Here is a 24,898-nt window from a genome sequence, read left to right on the forward strand (position 1 = left end):
CCACAATAGGCTGAGAGAGGCTGGACTAAGGCTTGTAGGCCTGTTGTAAGGCAGGTCCTCAGCAGACATCACCGGCAACAACGTCGTCTATGGGCACAAACCACCGTCGCTGGACCAGACAGGACTGGCAAAAAGGGCTCTTCACTGACGGGTCGCGGTTTTATCTCACCAGGGTGATGGTCGGATTCGCGTTTATCGTCAAAGGAATGAGCGTTACACAGAGGCCTGTACTCTGGAGGGCAGGATCGATTTTGGAGTGGAGGGCCGTCATGGTCTGGGGTGGTGTGTCACAGCATCATCGACTGAGCTTGTTGTCATTGCAGCAATTCTCAACGCTGTGCGTTACAGGGAAGACATCCTCCTCCCTCATGTGGTACCCTTCCTGCAGGCTCATCCTGACATGACCCTCCAGCATGACAATGCCACCAGCCATACTGCTCGTTCTGTGTGTGATTTCCTGCAAGAGAGGAATGTCAGTGTTCTGCCATGGCCAGCGAAGAGCCCAGATCTCAATCCCATTGAGCATGTCTGGGACCTGTTGGATCGGAGGGTGAGGGCTAGGGCCATTCCCCCCCCCAAGAAATGTCCGGGAACTTGCAGGTGCCTTGGTGGAAGAGTGGGGTCATATCTCACAGCAAGAACTGGCAAATCTGGGGCAGTCCATGAGGAGAAGATGCACTGCAGTACTTAATGGCCACACCAGATACTGACTGTTACTTTTGATTTTGACCCCCCCTTTGTTCAGGGACACATTATTCCTTTTCTGTTAGTCACATGTCTAGGCTTGTTTCAATATATGTCTCAGTTGTTGAATCTTGTTATGTTCATACAAATATTTACACGTTAAGTTTGCTGAAAAGTGAGAGGACAGTGAGAGGACGTTTCTTTTTTTGCTGAGTTTAGATGTGGTCGTCATTCGAAAATCATGTTAACCACTGTTATTGAACACGTACGGGATTGCATGCTTATTGATTGAAGACCTTTCAACTTTTTTTTTTTTTCCCACAAACCAAATTCCACTTTGACGTTATGGAATATTCAGGCTGTAACAAAGGCCAAAAGGGGTGTGAATACTTTCTGAAGGTACTTTTCTAATATGCGTCCTCTGTCCTGAGCTTGTCCACATTATGACTGTGCCCACATTTTTTGACAGGTGTAGACAATTAAAAGACATTGTGATCTGATTGTGATTGAATCTTCCTGACCACCACCGGAGGTCGTCAGACACACAGCGCAGACAGATCTGGACAGTGAAACCATTTAAATCATCATTATCCCGCCCTCTACAGTCATTGACAGGTGGTGCCATTGACTTATTTCATCAATATGTGTCTTATAATAAATATTATTTTGAAAGAATATCTGTGACCAGGAAATCTGGTCACAATGAGGACACAGTGGACGGATAAGATAAATATTTGACTAGTGTGTGTAGATACAACGGCTACAATGTGGGCACAATCAGGATGTGCATAAGATCAGGACCAAGGTCGCATGTTAGCCCCAGGTACAAACGAGGCTTCTGAGCAGCCTACTATGTATCGCAGGTGCTGCCCCTCAACCCCCTCGCCAGCCCCTCCCCCTCCAATGTGAGGGTTCATTAAAAATCTACTTTTGGAATCAGGAGGCTGGCATTTAGCATAGTCTATGGCTGTCACAGCTGTGACTGGCGGAATATTGATGTAAATTGTTATGCAAATGGGAAGAACAAAGGTCATGATCAGTTATTTGTTCAGGAAAGGTATGGGGGACTCACTGTGACCCCGAATGACAGATGACATGCGCACAAGACAAGCCAGAGATATAGCCTCACCTCCTGGAAGGAGAGAAAAGGATCTAGTTTGCATCCCAAATGACACCCTATTCTCGAATATAGTGCACTATATTTGACCAGGGTCCAAAGGGCTCTGGTCAAAAGAAGTGCACTACATAGGGAACAGGGTTGTATTTGGGACACCAGCTTTAAGTACACTGSCTTTCTCCCACTGAGGAGAGGTGCCTGAGCTTCAGACTTAGACCGGACTTGATGCAGAACCTTCATCCTGACCTAACACGTTCTCCTGGRGTAGTTGAAGTTTCARACTGTGCACCAGTCTTTGCTTTGCTCTCCCGGAGTAGCTTTTGGTACTCGTTATTCACATGGTTTACTCCCTGGTGCCATAAAAAACCTTATTTAATGTTAATCTCAATATTCATCATCAATACATCTTTTCAGAATATCAACCTACCACTGTCTCTGCAACTGCTATGACTTTGACAGTATTGGGAGTACCATTGAGCACAAATACTAAATACTGTTTTTGATATAATTTGACTCTTTTAGCAGCGTTAAAAATATTTAGGTGCTGCCTGACAACAGAAATATCTAACCCCAGTGATTGTTCCTCATGGTACAGTATTGCGATTGTTTTGTTTAGAAAACTCATGAAACTGCCTCTTTAAAATGCACCAAAGGTCGTCCATCTTGGTGAAAACGTGCGCCGTGTGACAACAATCGCTGTGGGCATTTTTAATATCATGTTATTAAATTGTGCAACGCAAACACAGGTCTGTATTAGGCAGGGTGGAACACATGGTCTACTTCCCAAATGGCACCCTATTCCCTTTATAGTGCACTACTTTTCACCAGGGCCATGGGGAATAGGTTGTCATTTGGGACACACATATTTCATTTTTCCAATGAATCACGTTCCAGTTGGGTAATCTTTTGGTCCTATGAAAAGTCTGCAGATGCTTCATATAAAAAGGTTAACACTTAAACTGTTCATATGGAACAGTTGTCTCATATGGGTCATTCTACAAAAATGGTGGCTTTCCTGTCCCGGCCTTATTCACCAGGAAAAACACTTAAAAGTGTGAGATAATGACCCCCTAAACTATTTTAATGTTTTAATTGAAGTGWTTTATTATTAGTAAAACATATGTAAGACAGTTATATTACAAACAATGTGTTTTTATATATTGTAGTCCACTGTCAGTACCATGAAATTGGCTTGTCCCTTGGGTCAGGAGTCATGGTTTAGTGACATATTTTGAGTAAAAAATATATTTTTCTCCCTTTAAATGTCATAATACAAAGGAAAGTAATATAGTTATTTAGTGGACTACTTAAAAAAACTCAAATATCAAATAAATATTACAAATAATTTACAAGTAATAGCTGTTCCTCAATTTCATGTCACTGGTGTTAAAATGTATAAAAAAACACCAGTTTGAAAAATTCAACATCCTTGCCAAATTCTTCCTGGGTCAAAGGTTCATTGGAGACGGGACTGTTATGAAAAGCACCCTCAACAATTATATTAAAAAAGACTTATTAGCATTTTATTACTGTTTCAATATTGTAACGACATAATATGGCTTTCCTTTTGATAAATATGGCAAAATGAGGTGCTGCTGAAAAGCAAAGACTCTACAGACAGTGCAGGGATGCTTACACACACCGCAGAGAAGCCTACCTTAAAAACACCAGACTTACTTAAAGCATTTAGAGAGTCAAAACAGAAAGTGAAGGATCTCATAGAGAGGGAAAAAAGACAGGAGTGAAGGAAATGACAAAAAAAACACAACAGTGTTGACGACAATGTTGGCCCCCCTCCGCCACCCACTCCAGACAGTGKACCCAGTACTGCAAGGTCAGAATTAAGACAACGTGTCTGTAGGAAGACATATGTACTCTGTATCTACAGAGTTACTTAAAGGGATAGTTCACCTAAATTACAAAATGACATTTTGGTTTCCTTACCATGGATGCACTATTGTAAAGTGGTTGTTCCACTGGATATCATAAGGTGAATGCACCAATTTGTAAGTCGCTCTGGATAAGAGCGTCTGCTAAATGACTTAAATGTAAATGTAAATGTATGCAGTCTATGGACAAAATATGACAGCACGCCATACTTTTGTTTGCCTGGCCACTGTTTCAAATGCTAATTATTTAGCATTTGTGGCAGAAAACCAAAGCCTTAACTGCTGTCCTACCTTGTCCATAGACTGCTTACACAGTAAGGAAGCCAATATGTCATTTCGTAATTCAGATGAACTATCCCTTTAAGTAGGCCTACACAATATTTGTCACATGGCACGAGAATTTATATATACTGTTTTAACAACTACATAGTTTTGTGGATAGGCGTGGCAGAGTAGTATTTCATGTTTGTATTATGTTGCATGCATCTTACACTGGAAATCGAATACAATTACATATTACATCTTTACAGACAACACATCTGTTGTGTTATGAAACACACATTTTAGACAATAGGCTTCATCTTTTGTTCTTAATCTTTGACCAATAACCCTCATTTTATTGTTCATATTAAATCAACCCATCTTATGAAATCTGAAATTATTTGTAATTAAACATATTACTAATAAATTGATCAAATTTGTTTGAAATAATTGTATGTTTGTCATTGGTGTTACATTGTGTCACTGGTGTTACATTGCGTCACTGGTATTACTGTATGGCATACTGGTGTTCTGGCATCAGAGTTGCCCAATTAAATAGAATATAGTTTTTGTATCTACCTAACTTTTGCTACATTCATTAGTAAACATTCTAAGGATATGATCATTCAATTTTGATGACTCACCCTCAATTATTTCTAATGTTACTAAAAAACAACAGTATAAATGGAAAAATGTCAGACAATAAAACTTTACACATGCTTGTTTTAAAGTAAATTATTACTAATCCAAACAAAAAATAGAAAAATATGTTGAGCTGTCATTTATGTTGGTGGTTCATTTAAGGGGTTAATTATTATCTGACTATACGTTTTGATAAAAAAAAAAGAAAAMAATTACAATTTGTAAAAGTTGGCTGTTCAAAAAGCAACCGTTTTCATAGAATGACCCCATGTACAGTGGAGATTAGCCACAGAGGGTGAGAAGGTGTAAAAGTGTTCATTAACATAAACAGATGACAGGCAATATGGGCCTTCTACTACAATGTCAACATGCTGCAAAACGGTAGGGTGAGCAGAAGGCCAGACATTTTTTCTACAATATTTTTTACATGTTCTGAACCTGATCCTTTTCAATMATGTGTACTGTATATCTTTCTATCTCTTCCTAATCATTGTATATTTATCAACCCGCTGTAAAGATGTGAAATGCTCAAACTCCCACTGCTCATATATCTATACCATAACATACACTGAGTGTACAAAACATTTGGGCATATTGAGTTGCACCACCTTTTGCCCTCAGAACAGCCTCAATTTGTCTGGCCATGGACTACAAGGTGTCAAAAGCGTCGGGCCACAGGGATACTGGTCCATGCTTCCCACAGTTGTGTCAAGTTGGCTGGATGTCCTTTTGGTGGTGGACCATTCTTGATACACAGGGGGAAATGTTGAGCGTGAAAAACCCAGCAGCGTTGCAGTTCAAAGGCACTTAAATGCACTGAGTGTACAAAACATTAAGAACACCTTCTTAATATTCAGTTGCCTTGCCAATTCACCCTCTGAATGGCACACATGCACAATCCATGTCTCAATTGTCTCAAGGCTTAAAAATCCTCCTTTAACCTGTCTCCTCCCCTTCATCGGCACTGATTTGAAGTGGAGTTAACAGGTGACATCAAGGGTTCATAGCTGGATTCACCTGGTCAGTCTATGTCATGGAAAGAGCAATTGTCCTTAATACCCATAACAGTTTAAGACCTGTCTAAGCCGGGGAAGGGGGGATTCTACTAAGCTACATGGAATTGTTTTAAGAAGGTCGTACTAAGGATCATTTAGCTATTTGATTTTGAACTTGTAATGTTTTGTACCCTTTAGCCCTTTTACTTTCCATCCAATCCATTGCCTCTCTAAATGTATCCTTTAAAATATAGTTGTATATCTAACGATGTTATGACACATTTGTCAGCGGCATCCTTCTCATTTTTAATTATGCAAAGGAGGTGGCTCCTKTGCCAAGCAGAAGAAAGCAATCTTAGTATGCAAATGGTTAAGGTCCCACTGGAGTGCGCGGATTAGATGTGTGTTGATAAACTCACTTATGATGAGTGACAGTGAGCAACATTGGGGTCGCACTGGTCAGTCACGCAGCCACCGCTGATAAAAACACACTGAGGCAAAATGCCAGGAGTTTCCCTGATGCATGATGGGACAGTAAAATGTCAGTGTCACACCTGTTTGCCAGTTAATAACCGGGGAGGGAAGAGGGGTGTGTGTGTGTGTGTGTGTGTGTGTGTGTGTGTGTGTGTGTGTGTGTGTGTGTGTGTGTGTTGGGTGTGGGTGTGTGTGTGTGTGTGTGTGTGTGTGTGTGTGTGTGTGTGTGTGTGTGTGTGTGTGTGTGTGTGTGTGTGTGTGTGTGTGTCGCTAATGAGCAGAGATATCCACCATGATTGAAGGCTTGCCTTTTTATCCCACCAGATGTTGTGCTGCTTAAAATCTCATCGCACTCTTTTTTTCCCCTAACTGTTAAAAGTCTAATAACCATTCCCCCAAAAACCTCCTAAACTCAAATTGTACAGCCATGTCCCAGGTGTCATATTCCAACGGGGAAAACACACATCTGACTTGAATTGATGGGTTAAAACCTTAACCTGAGACTGAACCTTAGACTTGAGTCAACACACCCGACCTGACAACCCTCGAGAGTTGAGTGGATCAGTCCGAGCTGCTCACCATCTCTCCAGAACGACATCATTCAGAGCAAAAATCACAAGCATTTCGCTACACCTGCAATATCATCTGCTAAATATGTGTAGGTGACCAATACAATTTGATTTGATTTATAGTCAAAGTCTCAGTCTCCCACCCATCAAGGCGAAGAAGACTAAAATGGAAACGGCTGTATCCCTGTTGAGCCGTTGGTGACAGTGACACTGCCTGTGTGCATAGAGCGGGTACATATGGGCTGCGTCTCCTTTTCTTGTTGCTGACGTATCCCTCCCTTGACAGCTCTTATAACTGGGGCTGAGAACAGGCTTACTGCCGCTATTCGGCATTCCTAAGACCTCATTATCATTATAGATGTGCAGATGAGCTGCCACGGCCATCCATAGCACCATCCACAGCTCCATTACAGGATTTAAAGAACACAGCACTAATCAGCTTGGAAATGACTGTATGGAAACCATAATTACACATATTTAATTGCTTATCATCTGAAGGATACAATTTTATTAGAACATGTATTCATGGTAATTGCTTTCTCCTGCTGTCGCGTACCTAGTGTGTTCTAATGCCTTTTGCTATTCTGTCATCTCTCATTTGGGAGGATTAATACGTTTCAAGTAGTTAAATATTACAAAATTAAAAAGTGCATAGCTTTTTATGAACATTGGTTTAACCAAGTGACTAGGGATTTTAATGTTTCCAGATAGCTAGGATGCTTCCTCTAGTCTAGCGTGACAGCTCAGGCATTTGTTTGTACTTTCACAATGTGGTCCGTCCGTGAGTATGACAGGTCCTGGTCAAAGAGTACAGAAATGGGAGGAATTAGTGATATCAAATGGGAAAATGTATCTGTCCCAGCAACAACGTTAAATATTGAAGCTATCCTCAAGTGCATGGCTCACTCAGACCCCAAACAAGCAGCTTGAAAACCCAATTATCCTTTGATAATAGTGCAGGTCCCTAAGACACAGACCAAACCCTGAACGACGAGTGGACCTTTTCAGTCTCAGACCTTTTCAATTGCACTTAAAATGCTCTTACATTTCCACTCTGTTACAGGTATTGACATGTTGAATGCACCCGGACACCCATGCATACCCCACAAGACATGCCACCAGAGATCTCTTCACAGTCCCCAAGTCCAGAATAGACGCACTACATAGCGCCATGACTACATGAAACTCTATTCCACATCAGGTAACTGATGCAAGCAGTAGAATCAGATTTTAAAAACAATAACAATACACCTTATGGAACAGTGGGGACCGTGAAGAGACACAAACACAGGCACAGACACATGCATACACACACACATGATAACATACGCACTATACACACATGTACACATGGATTTTGTGTTGTAAATATGTGGTAGTAGAGTAGAGGCCCTCAGGCCTGTGTTGTGAATGTATTGTAATGTAATTGTAATAATATAGTATAAACTGCCTTATTTTAGCTGGACCCCAGGAAGATTAGCTGCCTTGGCAMCAGCTAATGGGGATCCATAATAAATACAAATACACTAAGCCCGAGGGGGTGTGGTATATGTCRAATATACCACAGCTAAGGGCTGTTCATACGCACAACGCATCGCGAGGTGCCTGGACACAGCCCWTAGCCGTGGTATATTGGCCATATACCACAAACCCCCGAGGTGCCTTATTGCTATTATAAACTGGTTACCAACACAATTAGAGCAGTAAAAATGTATGTTTTTCATACCTGTGGCACGGTCAGCATTCAGGGCTCGAACCACCCAGTTTAAAATCTGTAACAACCCACCTTTTTAATGTTCTCACGTGCTCTCCTCTCCTCAGACTCTCAACCACTGCCTCGTTTTAATTACTGCTAACTCTCAATCCCTTAATACACTTGTAAATTCATGGTCACATTTGTGTGCTGGTCTTAGCAAACTCAATACTTCACCAATCAATAGGTCCTCTGTGTATATCTACGTGGCGGTATTGCTCTTGACCTCATTACTAGGTTGGTGTTAGTTTGGTTGAATTACAAGGTGCAACGTTAAATTCCCAATCGTGGGTGGAATCCGATTGGCTAGGCTAGGTAGTTTTAGATGTGATTATCGCAGTGAAAGGAGAGTTTTACACTATAAAACTTACTCAGCTGTTCAAGCAGCTGCTTTGTGGCTGTGAATCATAGAGGTGGGTTGTTGTTACAGAACCAAACACCTGCTGATCAATGGATGAGTAACACAACAAGCTTACGAACATGCCACTTGGCCATGGAGAGCATACGGAAATCCCAAGTGTTTGCTGGGAGCTGGCTGGGATGCTTTCCAGGATTACCCCCCCCCCCCCCAAAAAGGGGCCTGGTGTTGTTGAGAATGAATGGGGAGAAAATTGCTGAGGCAGTCTCTCATGTCTATCCAAGGCCCTGATAACTTTGATCTTCTTCACAAACAAATAAGGTTTTAAACTAGTTTGCGCTGCTGGGCAATATCCTTGTCCCTCGTTCGCTTTCTTCTTCTGTCTGTCTGGTAGAAATGCTGATCCTGTGTAAACTGCTCCAATATGAATAGTTATGCACAAGTGTACGGCAATGACTTGTGAGTAGGAATATGGACAGCCACCATGTGCTCTTTCAGAAACTGAAAAGCGCTATGACAACTTAGGAAGTAAAGATGATCAGTGCCCTGCTCTCGGTGTAATAGGCTACACAAACCTGATGTGAGATTGAAATGAAGACAATCTGATTGTCGTCTCCCATACAGCTGCCCAGAACTTTCTCTCCTGGTATTACCCTCTAATGTATCTCAGTGGGTGAAACACTGGGCTGATTATCTGTTTCATTGCCTGCCCTGTCTCTCAACTGACAAAAGGTGGTGAGCCAAGCATTTCATCTGTCCAGGCATGGAGTTCTATAAATACCACTGCTTTCTTCACGTGGGTTAAGCCTGAGGAAGACCTTCGGGTGGATGTGTTGCAAAATAAACTGCAGGAGAATTCATCAGCGTGCGGGTATCTATCTTTATTTCAGCCATGGCATTCAGTCAATGCACTCACCCTCTGGTAAAAGAAGCCGGCTTTTATTCAACTGATCAAATGCCATCTTCCTTTTAATGTTTTCTAAAGAGCTACAGTAGTGGAACAGTTGACAGACAAAGGTCTGGTCAACCGTTCTATGGTTTATTATCAATCTGATAGAATTTTGTTTCCACACAAAATATGTAATTTTCATTGACAAGTTCAGTAAACATTTTAATAGCACAACAAAGCTTCCAATAATTTATATTCTATACATGGACTTTACCTGTACACATGAGTCACAATATTCTGTCGATTAAGAGGACAAAACAAACATATTAACAATGCCAATATAATTCAGGTTAATCATATCACATCACATTGTTAATATCTATATTGCTCACTCTACACTGAGTGTACAAAACATTAAGAACACCTGCTCTTTTCATGACATAGACTAACCAGGTGAAAGCTATGATCCCTTATTTATGTCACTTGTTGAATCCACTTCAATCAGTGTAGATGAAGGGGAGGAGACAGCTTAGTTAAAGAAGGATTTTTAAGCCATGAGATAATTGAGACATGGATTGTGTATGTTTGTCATTCAGAGGGTAACTGGGCAAAACAACTCAATATTCGGAAGTTCTTCATAATGTTTTGTACACTCATTGTATGTATTTATAATCATTACATTTCAGTGAATTTAAATATTAACGGTATTTAATTAATATACAAAACAATGTACATAACAAACAAATGCAGTCTGCACAAGAGAACAACTAAGACCTAGATTAAATCAGATCAGATMAAATCAGATCAGATTAAATCAGATCAGATTAAATCAGCGATTGCAGACATCCACATAGCGGATGTTTTGGCTGTGTCCGGAGGTTGAATTGCCTTGGAGCCGTGAAATCGGTGAGCAGCTGCTCTTAGTCATTGTCATGAAGCCACACCCGCCCCAATCGTGTCAAAGTTCATAACGAGACATTGTAGGCTATATAGAAATAATGATGATCGAATTGAAAAATCATTCAACAAAATAACATCTCACATTCCAGGGTTCGAACTGCATGGCTGCATGGGATTTCTGATCATGCGACTCTGCGCAGCCAATGGCAATGTCCYKTTTAGGTATAATTCCAGGAGCTGCCTGTGGCTTTGACAGCTCTTAACGCAGTTCCACCTCCGACACAGTCAAAACAACTGCGGTGCGGATATTGGCTAAAGCGTATCTGACTAAATTGAGCCTCACATACAGGCCCTGTTTAAACACTTCCGTCCTACTTAAAGTTATCACAGATATGAATCGGTTGGATTGAGGGAAAGTAATAGGGTGGTGGCACAGCCAGAASAGGACTGGCCACTCCTCGGAGCCTGGTTCCTTTAGGTTTCTTCCTAGGTTCCTTCCTTTCTAGGGAGTTCTTCGAGGGGTGGGTATCTGTACACTACCGGCCCATAGTTTTAGAACTCCTACTCTTTCAAGGGTTTTTCTTTATTTTTTKTATTTTCTACATTGTAGAATAATAGTGAAGACATCAACACTATGAAATAACACATATAGAATCATGTAGTAACCAAAAAAGTGTTAAACAAATCAAAATATATTTTATATTTGAGATTCTTCAAATAGCCACCCTTTTCATTGATGACAGCTTTGCACACTCTTGGCATTCTCTCAATCAGCTTCATGAGGTAGTCACCTGGAATGCATTTCAATTAACAGGTGTGCCTTCTGAAAAGTTAATAGGTGGAATTTCTTAATGCATTTGAGCCAATCAGTTGTGTTGTGACAAGGTAGGGGGGGGTATACGGAAGACAGCCCAATTTGGTAAAAGGCCAAGTCCATATTATGGCAAGAACAGCTCAAATAAGCAAAGAGAAATGACAGTCCATCATTACTTCAAGACATGAAGGTCAGTCAATCAGGAACATTTCAAGAACTTTAAAGTTGCTTCAAGTGCAGTCACAAAAACTATCAAGCGCTACGATGAAACTGACTCTCACGACGACCACCACAGGAAAGGAAGACCCAGAGTTACCTCTGCTGCAGAGGATAAGTTCATTAGAGTGACTAGCCTCAGAAATTGCAGCTCAAATAAATGCTTTACAGAGTTCGAGTAACAGACACATCTCAACATCAACTGTTCAGAGGAGACTGAGTGAATCAGGCCTTCATGGTCGAATCGCTGCAAAGAAACCACTACTAAAGGACACCAATAAGAAGAAGAGACTAGCTTGGGCCAAGAAACACGTGCAATGAACATTAGACCGGTGGAAATTTCTCCACATGTGTAGTTCCCACTGTAAAGCATGGATGAGGAGGTGTTATCGTGTGGGGGTGCTTTGCTGGTGACACTGTCTGTGATTTATTTAGAATTCAAGGCACTCTTAACCAGCATGGCTACCACAGCATTCTGCAGCGATACGCCATCCCATCTGGTTTGGGTTTATGGGACTATAATTTGTTTTTCAAAAGGATAATGACCGAACATACCTCCAGGCTGTGTAAGGGCTATTTGACCAAGAAGGAGAGTGACGGAGCGCTGCATCAGATGACCTGGCCTCCACAATCCCCCGACTTCAACCAAATTGAGATGATTTTGGAAAAGTCGGACCGCAGAGTGATGGAAAAGCAGCCAACAAGTGCTCAGCATATGTGGGAACTCCTTCAAGGCTGTTAGAAAAGCATTCCAGGTGAAGCTGGTTGAGAGAATGACAAGTGTGCAAAGCTGTCATCAAGGCAAAGGCTGGCTACTTTGAAGAATCTCAAATATAAAATATATTTAGATTCGTTTAACACTTTTTTGGTTACTACATGATTCCCTATGTGTTATTCTACAATATAGGAAATAGTAAAAATAAAGAAAAACCCCTTGAATGAGTAGGTGTTCTAAAACGTTTGACCGGTAGTGTATATCACTTACAGATTCTCAAGGAAGGAAGGATGCATTTCGAATGTATTTGAACAGGGCCATAGAATGTGGTTCAGAACTTTAATAGTAAAGATCACATCGACATTGTTCTTTGAAGCATCTTCTCTATATACAGGACACAGATGTTCAGGCCTTGAATACAATATCATATTCATCACACATCAATAACCAATTATCTGATTCTTAGTATAATAGATTATTCAGATCACAAAGAGATAGAGAGAACACATGTGACCTTGTCTAGCTATCTGTAAGTGGTACTGGAACACAACTGCAAACAGAATACATCACACTTAAGAAGACCATGTCGGTCAAGTATCTGGCACAACGTTCATAAGTATACCAAGAGCGAGAATCAGAGGAGAGAGAAACAAGAGAAGATAGGTAGGTATGTCCGAAATGGCACCACAATATTCCCTACATAGTGTACCACTTTTGACCAGACCCTTATGGGCCCTGTTCAAAAGTAGCGCACTACATAGGGAATAGGGTGCCATTTGGGGCATAAGCGAGATGTCAGACTTGAGTGGGCAGAAAAACATGTGTTTAGACAGCGAGACGTGGCACGGTGTGGGGCGGCGTCGAGTTTCACTGTGGAAGAGCCTTTAGGATGGCATTCACCTCCTCCGCTACGGCTGTCAGTGCAAGCTCAAACTGCTCCTGTAGAGAGAGAGAGAGAGAGAGAGAGAGAGAGAGAGAGAGAGAGAGAGAGAGAGAGAGAGAGAGATGAGAGAGAGAGAGAGAGAGAGAGAGAGAGAGAGAGAGAGAGAGAGAGAGAGAGAGAGAGAGAGAGAGAGAGAGAGAGAGAGGACAGAGGAGAGAGAGAGAGAGAGAGAGAGAGTTGTTCAGTGGCTGGTTTATAACTACCTCTTGTCCGGTGTGTAAAGGTATACGACTGTCAGTGAGTCATACCGTAGTGCCACTTTGTCTAATGCCCCCTTGTTGTGTTGTGGCTACAGAGACAATGGAGGGAGCAGTTGGGCCCTTCTCCGAGCTCCCTCTCTGAGTGTGTGAGTGAAGTCAGTGCCACTGTGGACCCAACCAGGGATGTCTTTAAATAAGCTTCTAAGGCCTAGATTCAATCGCATCCATGCTAGCCGACACCCGCATAGCTGATGTTTTGGCAGCGGAACTGCGTTAGAGCTGTCACTGGACGTTGCCATTGGACGCACCAAGTCACATTAGTCAAAATCACATGTAGCCATGTTACAAGTTTGAACAATGGCATGTGTGATGTAATCTACACCTTGATTAGGCTGATATAAATGCTGATTATTTCATTTTTTAATTATTTCTATATAGCCTACACTTTCCCGTAACTTACGTGGTTGGAACGGGTGTGGCTTCTAGACAATGGCCACAAGAGCAGCTGCTCACCGATTTGACAGCTTCAGTGCAGTTACACCTCCGGCACCTCCAAAACACCAGCTACGCAGGTGTTGGCTAGCGCGGGTTAGCGCTTGAACTGATTGATTCTAGGCCTAAGTCAACTCTTCTCTCAAGTGTGTGTGTGTGACTCACTGTGCTCCCTGAAGAGCACAACAGGGCCGATCGATTTTCACCCTGAAGACCTACTGTTTCACATTCCACTCCTCAACTCTCATTCAGCCTGCAGGCGCTAAAATAAACTCACCGAAGAGAGGTAGGCGTTCACAAGAATCCGGCTTCAGAATTGTCAACACAAAACATGCCACATTTTCACCTCGGGTAAAATAAAATCTATACTGAGGAGTTCTTTACAACAAGTAATGTCGACAGTTATTTTTGCTTAGGTTCTTCCTATTTTTATAGGTCTTTATACAGGACCTTTAATAGCTGTGGTTCATTTAAAAAATAGATAGACGCTGCTTCGCCTATCGCAGATCTCAGCTTTAAGGTGCATTATGGTGGCCTAGGAAGAGGGTTTTACATTTCCACCACTGGAGGGAGTCAAACCTCTGTCTTCCCCACAAAGTTACAGGATGCTTGCTTGAGCATAGAGTGAGTAAGTATTGTCTATTGGTATGACAAAAGTGTAACGCTGTAATATCTAACGCTTCTATCTACATGTAAGACCAGAACAGCTAATGTTGTATACATTGTACAGCTTTRAGCTGTCCTAAAACCTACAATCTACAATTTATGCTCTTCATGAAACAGTGAGGCACCACATCAATAATATTGCTAGTTCTCTGATGTAATTTAATTTGCCCTGAGATGTTTTAGTAAAAGACTTTAAACATTTATTTTTGCCCAAATGAAAACTTCCCTAACAAGCTCCAATCAGAGACCTGAGTCACTGGTAAATGGGATTCAGCGAAAGCTGGATTAAATCAATAGAATTTACATAAATAAAACATTCAGGAAGTCTCCAGTCTTTTAGTAAACAACTTTCACAAATGTCATGCGTCGTAATTTTGCACTGAGTTTGCCTTAATTGATATTCCGGAGCTCGATGCGTCTGTCTTAAAAGACACAAAAAGCTCTCGCTGTCCATCATAATAATTCAGTATTCATAAATGAGAGACCATTGTCTGTTTAAATACAGAAATTCTCCAGGGAACCCACTTGATTGTAATGAGACGTTTCAAACCTCCCTCGCTCAAATGAGTTAGATTATTTGAGTTAAGAACAGGGGAATTGGAGTTAAGAGGCTTCTCTAAATTCCAGAGGCAAACAAGAATTACATGAGTTTTGGAAGTTGCAAAAGGCCAACCACTTACATCTGCTTGGAGATCTTAAACTCTGAGGGCTCAGGGCTGGTTTCCCAGACAGAAATTAAGCCTAGCCCTGGACTAAATAGCTCTTTCAATGGAGATTCTCCATTGAGCATGCTTTTTAATCCAGAACTAGGCATTTATATATGTCAGGGAAACCAGCCCTCTGTGTTTGTGGACATAAACCTCCTCATTTGTGATTTGGAATATGAACTGACTGAGTATAATTCAAAATAGCTCCTCCAATAAAGAAATGGTTTTGATCATTTCAAGCAACCTATGAAATTGCTTGATCATTTCATTTCCCATAAGGTTCATGTCATTATGCGCTTACCCGTGAACTAGATGCACCTCTTTGTGAATGACATGAACTCCCCCACTTCTCCCCTCTCCCCACTCCCTCCTTCCCTCCCTCAGAGCGAGGGACCTTACCTTTGTCTGGACCATGCCGGGTCTTTGGTCTCTCAAGTGCTCCAGGGTAGCGGCAATATCAATCTCTTTAGCACCTGCAACAGACCGCAAATTGGACTGAGTTCAAAGCAGCAGATTAATCCAGCTCACATCTGTCAATCTCCTTTCTACCGGCTCCCTTTGGAACGGCACAGTGATTGAAAATTATTACATTCATCCCTCGAAAGACTTGGCCAGGAGCCACTGACTGTTTTCACTAGAATAATGTATGCATGGAGATATTTCTGGAGCAGGGAACCTTGTACAATGAATGATGCAATCAAAGAAACTGAGCACCGCTTAAATTAGAACCATGCATTGTAGTAGCAGCACTACACTATGCCCAACTGTGATTCAAGTTTTCAGAAGCTTAAATTCTGATGTCTTAGAGAATCAGATTTCAGAATGATGTGTGCAAAATCAAGCCYATTTGCTGTACTTCGTATGATTTTGAAAAATAAACAAATATTCTGGATGTGATGTAGTTCAACTTCCCTGTACATTTCATTTTGTTGTGTCATTTTAAAACTCAGCAAGTTATGTGAGCTACTGTATGTTATGTCTGAGTAACAAACATAGTGAGAGCAACTAGCAGTGAACACTGGTTTGAAAATCTCCTTTCACCTTTAGCTTGAATGACTTCAACAACCAGACTGTTGTTGCAGTTTCTAATAAATGGCGAGTTGGAGGGGCTCATTTGAGATTTAATCCCCCTAAAATAAATAGAGAGAGGGAGAGAAATCCTCAAGCCCTTAGAGACTTTTTGAAAAAGGGGAGAGAGGGGAGGGAGGAAAGGGGCCGGTTAATGCAGCTGGACTCCCAGCTCAAAGTGCTCCAATACTTTCATGTTTCAGAAGTGTTGGATTCTCAAGTTTAGGAGGGGAGAATCTCCTCAAACAAGAAAAAGGCTTTGGAGTGAAATTCTCATTCTTGTGTACAATTCACACTTTGGAGTAGAGAAGAAGATGAAGAAGAGGGGGAGGAAGAAGAAGGAGAATGTGGGATTTTATGTCTGGGCCTCTGGGCTTTTCATTCTGTTTGGAAACACAAGGCCTCACACTCCTCAAGACCAGATGAGCCTCACACCAGACAAAGATGGAAAAGCCACTCATACTCTGGGTTGCTCATTGCTCAACATAACAAAAACCTGTGGGTCTGGCCCCAGCCAGTGTTTTCCACACGTACATAGAGTAGCCAGCCAAATAGAAAAGTAGCCAACTAGGCACCCCCAGGCCGGGAGGGTCCGGTGGGGTATTTTTTTCTCCAAAAGTGTAGCTCTATTTTGATGGCCTCTGGTACATTCTAATGCCTTGATGCCTCATTTTGGATATCGTCTACAGTAGGTCTAGGCCTATATGATCAGGACCATTTTCTAAGTAAGAGAACATGAAACCATTTTGAAACCTGTCTTCTCTTGAGATCAAAGTCTTATTTACAGTTTTACTGCAAGATATGAATTGTCACAAATTATGTACTTCATTAAACAGAAAAATTAAGTAAATAGCCAACATTATTTAAAAAAAATGTATTAAAGGTTACATTGAAAAAATAAAAGGGTTATATCAGTGTCAAGTATTATAACTTTCTTATTTGACATAGCCACATTTTTTTTTTTACAATTATCATTAGGTAGGGACCTATAAAATCTGTTTTATGTTTTGCCTGATTACGTTTTGTTCTTTCCCAAATTCTGTTTTCTCCGTTTAGTTTTTCCAGGTTTCCGTTTTTCCCTGTTTTTTTTCTATTTTCGGTCTCAAAATCACATTTGTAAATAGAAAAACCACAAAACTGGATGTTCTAAGTCCACAGCAGTGCTTAAACCACAACAARAGACCACTTTTGAGCTCTGGGAAAATTTTGAGAAATTTAGATTTTWGGGTGTAAGTTAAAACCCTTTCATTCAGGTGTGCCTAGCAAGAGGCTGCTGTTTAGCAGTGTTTTCTTGTGCACATGTGATGGTAGAGTTTGCAAAACAAATACCCACAGTAATGATGAAAATGATCATGATATCATTCTGCCAGGTACATTTAATTGATAAAATTTTTGGGAAAGCCTATCAATCTACCAGAATACTGTTTCGTTAGCATAATCGTTAACGGCTACACAAAGAGATAAACACACACACACACACACACACACACACACACACACACACACACACACACACACACACACACACACACACACACACACACACACACACACACACACACACAGGCATTCTCATTGCCTCTTCAGAAAGTTGCAGGAAACACGAATCACTGATGCATTCTGTTCAAGTCTTATGATAAACTTGGGCTAATTAATTCATTTTCTATACATTTAGTTGATTCCCTACTAAAAGGCCAATACATTTTTGAATATTGTTGAATTCCATTTTAATGCCTGGAGTCCGTGAGGGCCCTTATTATCATATTTGGACCAGAATGAGGCTCTCCACTATGTATTGTTCCTGCAGTGATGGTTCACCATCTTCAACTAATGTTTTCATAATTTATCTGCAGATAATCGCCAGAAAGGCTAGGCCTACCAGTAGCCTATGCAAATTAGGGAGCCAAATGAATGGCAACACTGACTGACGAGATGAGAGTCACTCAATTAGCGTCACTGTCTGGCAAGCCCCAACATCCTAGGAAACCTAGGAAATCCTTTGGTATACTTGTCCCGACGCGATACCATGGACATATAACTACGCTGCATGATTTATGAATGGCAAAGGGATATGGGAGATCGGACTAGTGAGTTTGAACTTTGAAATGAAAAGTAGCCTAGTTAATATGAAGTGTAGAAGGTAACTGACTGTTTAGTCGACGGCCGTCACTAATGGAAAACACTACATCCCGAGTCCCATCCCCAGGCCAAACCCTAACCCCTAGTCCAAGTCCAAACCCCTAGCACAAACCTCTAGCCCAGGCCCTAGACCAGGGATGTGTGTGACAGCCTGAGAAAGACCTCCATCAAGCAGAACCATGTTACCCTGACTCTGCCCTTTGATGTCCCATTAAGACCAAAGCTACCGAGCAGGGCGCCTTAGARATGGAGCAGGGGGAAGGGGAGGACGGGGTCAGAACCAGATGTACAGATGACCTGTTCTGATAGGGGTAGGAAGGCAGGGGGCTTCTATTGAATACTCTGCTGGAGTTATTTCTGATTATGCAATATCGAGCCTTGTGTAGTATACTGTATGTGCATAACGTTCTGAAAACATACTCAAAGGTGGTTGTGGGAGTTCATGTCGATTAGCATACCAATATTTGCATCTTGTGAAAAACCTAATTAAGATGGAATATATACATTGTAATTGGAATAAATTAACTTGCCCTTCACAGGGAAATGAATTTGACATTGATGATGTCAGTTGAAAAATGTACCTTTAAAAAAATACAAAATACAAAAAAAATACATATGTGAATGTTATTAGTATCAATGCTATTTCTCACCTTCTCTCTCCATCTCATCCTCTCTCTCTCTCTGTTTCTCTCTCTCTCCCTCACCCCTCCCTCCCACCCCCCCTCCCTCTACATCACACGCACTCTCTCTCTTTCTCTCTCTCTCCTTCTGAAGAGCCCTCCCAGAGTAACAGCAAAGGCCTCACTCAGTTACCCTCCAATGCATCCCAAGACCTTTGGCTGAAAATGGAGGCTTTCTGTCGTTGCCATGGTAACGTCATCACACAAGCAGAAAAGAGTGCGAGACGGAGAGGCCCACCGACTCCTACCTTTAGCCATCCTATTGAGGACCATGTCAATCAGAATGTACGTTCCGCTTCTGCCAGCCCCGTCACTGCAAAGCAACCAGAGAGGAGAAGACACTCATTAGTGAGCCAGAAAAAGAACACAAGGCAGCTTTGCTCAATAKCACAGTTAGTGTCTGGCTCTTACGTGAAAACAAATAGGCCTAGCTCATTTAGATTTTCTTGCATTATAGCTGTAAAGTCTGAGGAAAATACAAATGATAAGAGCGTTAACCGAGRATTTAAAAAGTAAAAGATATTATTGTATAAGCACACACAAGTAATAGCAGGTATTTATAAGATGTTAAATTAAAGATAATAGGACATTAATAAAAGCTTGAATAACCCTTGAGTACAAAGCTGTTATCAACACACAAATATTTGTGCAAATTAGATTTTTTAAACGTTTTTAAAAGAACGTGTATGGGTGTGTGTGTGTGTGTACACATGCATGTGTGGTCCAAATACTTTAGAGGACTGATTTGGAACTGATGTTATAAGGGACAAAAGCTTTTAAAAGCAGCAGCGTGAGCCTGCAGCAGACAGGCACCTCAGGAGCAGAGGGGAGGTGAAGAGGCCAGAGGCCATTAGCAGAGCAGCTTTGGAGAGCCTGCTTTTCCATTCCACCAGCGATAGCTGCATGAAAAGCCTTTCTTTGAGCCCGCCGGGCATTCAATCTGTCTGCATGTTAATTGCAAACAAGGCGTGCACCATCTCTCCAATAAAGGCAAAGCCAATAAAACAGGAGAGAGAGCGAGCAGCGTGAGGCGTGAGGAGCGCCACTGTTTCATTAATCCACTGCTTCTCATCTAGAGACTAGAGACCTCTATGGCCAGACAGACAAATGGACAGACAGACCCTCTCCATGCATGACTGAACACTACTCACTATTAAAAATATGGAGGCAAATACCTGCCATATTAAATAACGAGTGGAGCTTCACTAACTAAAGAAGAAAAAAAATGACAATATGATTTCCATAAGGACACATTTGTATGGTCAGTGATTATGATCAGAAAAATAAATAGATCCATAGTTTAGGTACTGTAAGTGTGACTAAAGGCCGTCCGTATGCTTTCTAGCCTAAACAGTTCGGTAGAGTTCGTGCATATATTATGATGACATTTTGTAAAGTTTTTGTTCGTTTTGGACTTTGMTGAGTTTTTTCCCGGCAGTTTGRACACAACATTTTTTCTGGAGGCAAGCCGAAGTTCGGAGCTAAAGTCTACGCCTCTTTGTCGGTCATTGGTCAACAGTAGCGATTCTTCAATAAAGTCTTTGTTGTCATTGAACAAGAGATGACTCGTTTTCATGCACATTGTTTCATAAAAAAAAATACAGCACCAAACATCAAAATGAATCATGACTACGCCGTCTCAAAATGGACAAACTGTACATTTTTTCCCCCAAACAAAGGTATTTTAAGGGAGTATGCGAGCAGCCTCGTTAGGTTCGCTTAGCCAACTTCAGGTAGCCACCAGTCGAACTGAAGCATGCTGACGCCTTGAACTGTGTCTTCCTTCTCAGTCTGTCATGTTACTGACACCCACACAGCCTGTGCATCGTTACAAGGTTATAATTATTGTAGTATACTTGCCTGCAGTGGACAATTATTGGACAAGACCGACCCCGGTAGCACTTGTTAACCTTTCTGTAATGGAAGAAGAATCTGCTTTAATATCACACTTCACGACAATATAGGTAAAAACATGAAGCACTTTAAAATGTATCAATGTGGGCAAAACATCTGCTCAACTTTGCTAGAGTACACTATAACATTTGATAAAAGTCATATGGTATATTATGTAGCATCAATTTAAATATGTGGATGACTCGCAAAAAAAGGGTTGCATACTGTATAGGCTGCTTACTGTATTTCACTGATCTGGACAAATTCAGTTTATACTTTTAGAGGCAGCTGTTTTTCTCAGATTATTTTGCTTATGCATTCTGTACTTTATATACCAAAAAAACGAATAAAAGAAAATGTCTGTAATGCTTAAACCTTTGGAGTACCGTTGTCAATCCCCCCAAAAAATGCGAAGTCCATCTTGATCAACGATAATGAATGAAGCACCACTTAAAACACCATATTGTGACATGTATTCACTGCCATGATGGATCCGGTGGTGAGATATCGTGATCTGCGACGCATTAACCTTGCCCAATTATGAACGCTACACACCACAGGCACACAGTGGGGGCCAACAAGCCGTCTACACCAAGATGTTGCCATGGAAACTATTGACTACATTGGTCTAAATCAGAGGCTGGCTTTTTTCTAACTTTGATGAAGTTCCAATAGAAAACTGATACATCTGAACATTTTTCTCTAACCCTAGACAGGAATATTATTTGCCCTCATATCATTTAATATACAGTAATTAGTGACACACTAGCACTGTATGTATGTCATTTCTTTGTGAGCTAACATTRATAACAAACCATATTCCAAATAATTCCAGATTTTAAAAGGAACATCGAAATGAATAAGAAATACACACTTTTTAATGAGACGAGGAAAGATTTGTTTGTGAAAGAAAAATGTTAAACAAAGGTTGGGGTGAAAATGAAATGCATTTTACACGTAATTCATCAAATGAACCCGGCATTTTGAGTAGTTTGAGAGGGATCTGAGTAGGTGGGAGTTATCGTGCAAACCTAAGGGGAAGAAAATTGAGGGGAGGAGTGGAAAAAGAGATTGTATGCACAGGCTTGGCTGAAGAGACACAGTTTCCAATGATCACTTTTGTGACTATGCAACTGGACTCATATTACTAGCTGCAACATCACAAAAATGACACTGGCAACCGCTAATTTCATAGTTGGCCAAAACCGCTACATGACTGGCGTATTGAGTGTCACATGTGGGATCTGAACCTCAGACTCCCACCCAGGAAACCAACATCTTAACCATTAGACCTAGTGGAATTTCCCTCTGGGTCTGAGGATGACACTGATTTCGAAGTAGTATGCAGGGGAAACCTCATCATGAGAGCGCGAGTCCGACTCACGTCAGCTCCATGAGGCTGTAGTGTTCTGTAGTGAGAGAGCTGGATATCAAATAACCTCTAGTGTGACTGCAATCACCCTTTAGCATGGTGAGCTCTCTCTAACCTGCAGAACTTCTACAATTAGTGGGCTTGCAACATACTGGTCTCAATTGTGACATATTCTCATTTGAAGTGGGATTTCCCATTCCTTTCAGGCTGTTTCCCTGGGGGTCTCTTCTGTCAGCGCACATCAGATGAAGAACAGGGAGGAGAGGTTAGGCAGTCATTGGCTTTCCCTTCGATTCACCCAGGTTTTTTAGCTTGACATGTCCCATTTAATTGGCTGTTTGAATGAAGGTTTTTTCAAGCCATGCCATGCCATGCGGACGGTTCATTTGCTGCCTTGCATGAGCAGGGAAGAAATAGCCCTACGATCAATTGAGTACTGCTCGATCACACCGACAGTGTCATTGTATTTTGCTACACCAGAAGTACACTCATTTCCAACGAAACGCTGTGTTTGCCTTGCAGCATTGCATTGCAGAGGCAGTTGCAGTATGTGCTGTGTGGTGCGTACGTTGGATTTATCGAACGTATGCATCAAACTGTATGCGTAGACGGCTTGACAGAAACGGTAGCAGAAGGCGAGTGTTGAATTTTTGTTGCACACCTATCCAGATGATGCTGCGTACCATTTTGAGCAATGACGCTGTCGGTGTGATCGAGACGTTACTGGAACAAACATACAAACCCATTCTCTACAGGACTTAAAGGGAACAGAGCAGCGGAGAGAACAGGTAGACAGGTGAAAGGATGGCAGCAAAAAAAGGAGAGTTATCACGAGCTAATACTTAAAGGGATACTTCTGGATTTTGGCAATGAGGTCCTTTTCTTCCCCAGAATCAGATGAACTCAAAGATAAAAAAGTTTTGTCTCTGTGTGCAGTTTGAAGAAAGTTGCTAACTAGCGCTAGCGCAATGACTGGAAGTCTATGGTATCTGCTAGCAGTCTATGGTATTGGCTCGCGAAACTACTTCCTTCATACTGGACACAGAGACATAAAAATTATATCCGTGAGTTCATCTGACTCTGGGGAAGTAGATAAATGGCCTCATTGCCTCAAAATCCCAAAGTATCCCTTTAAGTTTACAAAATTCTGGTAACTTTACCAAACTTCCTAGGTTTTCCAGGAATATGCAGGAAATCCGGAATCATCCAACCTGGATTTCTGGAAAACCTGGGAATTTTGGAAATCCTAGGTCAAAGAGGACACACAATGATGATCAGACGGAGACGGAGACACAGATGGCCTACCTACGGAAGTCCAGCAGGGTCCTGGCTGAGTCAGGGATGCTGTGGTCCACCCAGGAAAGGAAGTGGAACTGCGTGACAGTGCGTGTCTCGTTGGTCTGCAAGTTCTTCAGGTAGAAACTCCTGACCAGGAAGTCCTCACACCAGATGTGTTCTGACACCAGGTTCACCTGCAGACACAAGAGACAGGAGTGAGAATCATAGAAATAAAATCACTAGAACGGGCTTAGAACCTCTGGCCAGCATTACCACTTATAGTATATCAATTACTGTACATGAACTCTTTCTGAGTGATACCCCTGGACCAAATCAACTACAAGCAGATATGTGGAAGGACAATAGTGTTACCAAATTAATGAAAATAAAGATGAATAATGTATTAAACAAATAAAGAACACATACTAAACAAAGATAATTGTTATACCTCATAAACATGGTAGACATTGGAGCCCTCGTCTGGCCAGTACTGTTGACACTGTTTCACTCCATTTTCAGACAGGGGCGTTAGCATGACGATGACCACACAGCCACTCTCCCACACCATCTGAAGACACAAGAGAACATAGGAGGACTCCAATCTAGTCATATTAACAAAGACAGGGCACTCATACAGTAGAAGTTAATATAATATGAATTAATACAGTAGGAGTTAATACAGTAGGAGTTAATACAGTAGGAGTTAATACAGTAGGACTTAATACAGTAGGACTTAATGCAGTAGGAGTTAATACAATGAGAGTTAATACAGTATGAGTTAATGCAGTAGGCMTTAATGCAGTATGAGTTAATGCAGTAGGAGTTAATACAATAGGAGTTAATACAGTGAGAGTTAATACAGTGAGAGTTAATGCAGTATGAGTTAATGTAGTATGAGTTAATACAGTAGGAGTTAATACAGTGAGAGTTAATGCAGTAGGACTTGATACAGTAAGAGTTAATACAGTAGGAGTTAATACAGTAAAGAATTAATACAGTAGGAGTTAATTCAGTAAAGAGTTAATACAGTAGGAGTTAATTCAGTATGAGTTATACAGTAGGAGTTATTACAGTGAGAGTTAATGCAGTAGGAGTTAATACAGTAAGAGTTAATACAGTAGGAGTTAATACAGTAAGAGTTAATCAGTAGGAGTTAATTCAGTATGAGTTAATACAGTAGGAGT

At 41.3% G+C, this 24,898-nt stretch overlaps 1 protein-coding gene across 1 annotated transcript in view; it reads right to left on the bottom strand.

Moving 5' to 3' along the window:
• Positions 1-12,491: 12,491 nt before the first annotated feature.
• LOC111953902 (receptor-type tyrosine-protein phosphatase N2-like) overlaps positions 12,492-24,898 on the bottom strand; it is a 103,998-nt gene continuing 91,591 nt past the window's right edge. The window contains exons 8-13 of the mRNA XM_023973394.2: positions 24,163-24,282; positions 23,742-23,908; positions 21,032-21,085; positions 19,420-19,484; positions 15,684-15,757; positions 12,492-13,215 (exon numbers count right to left, since the gene is read on the bottom strand). Of these exons, the coding sequence (XP_023829162.1) occupies positions 13,144-13,215; positions 15,684-15,757; positions 19,420-19,484; positions 21,032-21,085; positions 23,742-23,908; positions 24,163-24,282 (552 nt within the window). The 3' untranslated portion in view covers positions 12,492-13,143. The remainder of the gene's footprint in view (positions 13,216-15,683; positions 15,758-19,419; positions 19,485-21,031; positions 21,086-23,741; positions 23,909-24,162; positions 24,283-24,898) is intronic.

Source organism: Salvelinus sp. IW2-2015, linkage group LG27, assembly GCF_002910315.2.
Source record: "Salvelinus sp. IW2-2015 linkage group LG27, ASM291031v2, whole genome shotgun sequence".
Taxonomy (NCBI): Eukaryota; Metazoa; Chordata; class Actinopteri; order Salmoniformes; family Salmonidae; genus Salvelinus; species Salvelinus sp. IW2-2015.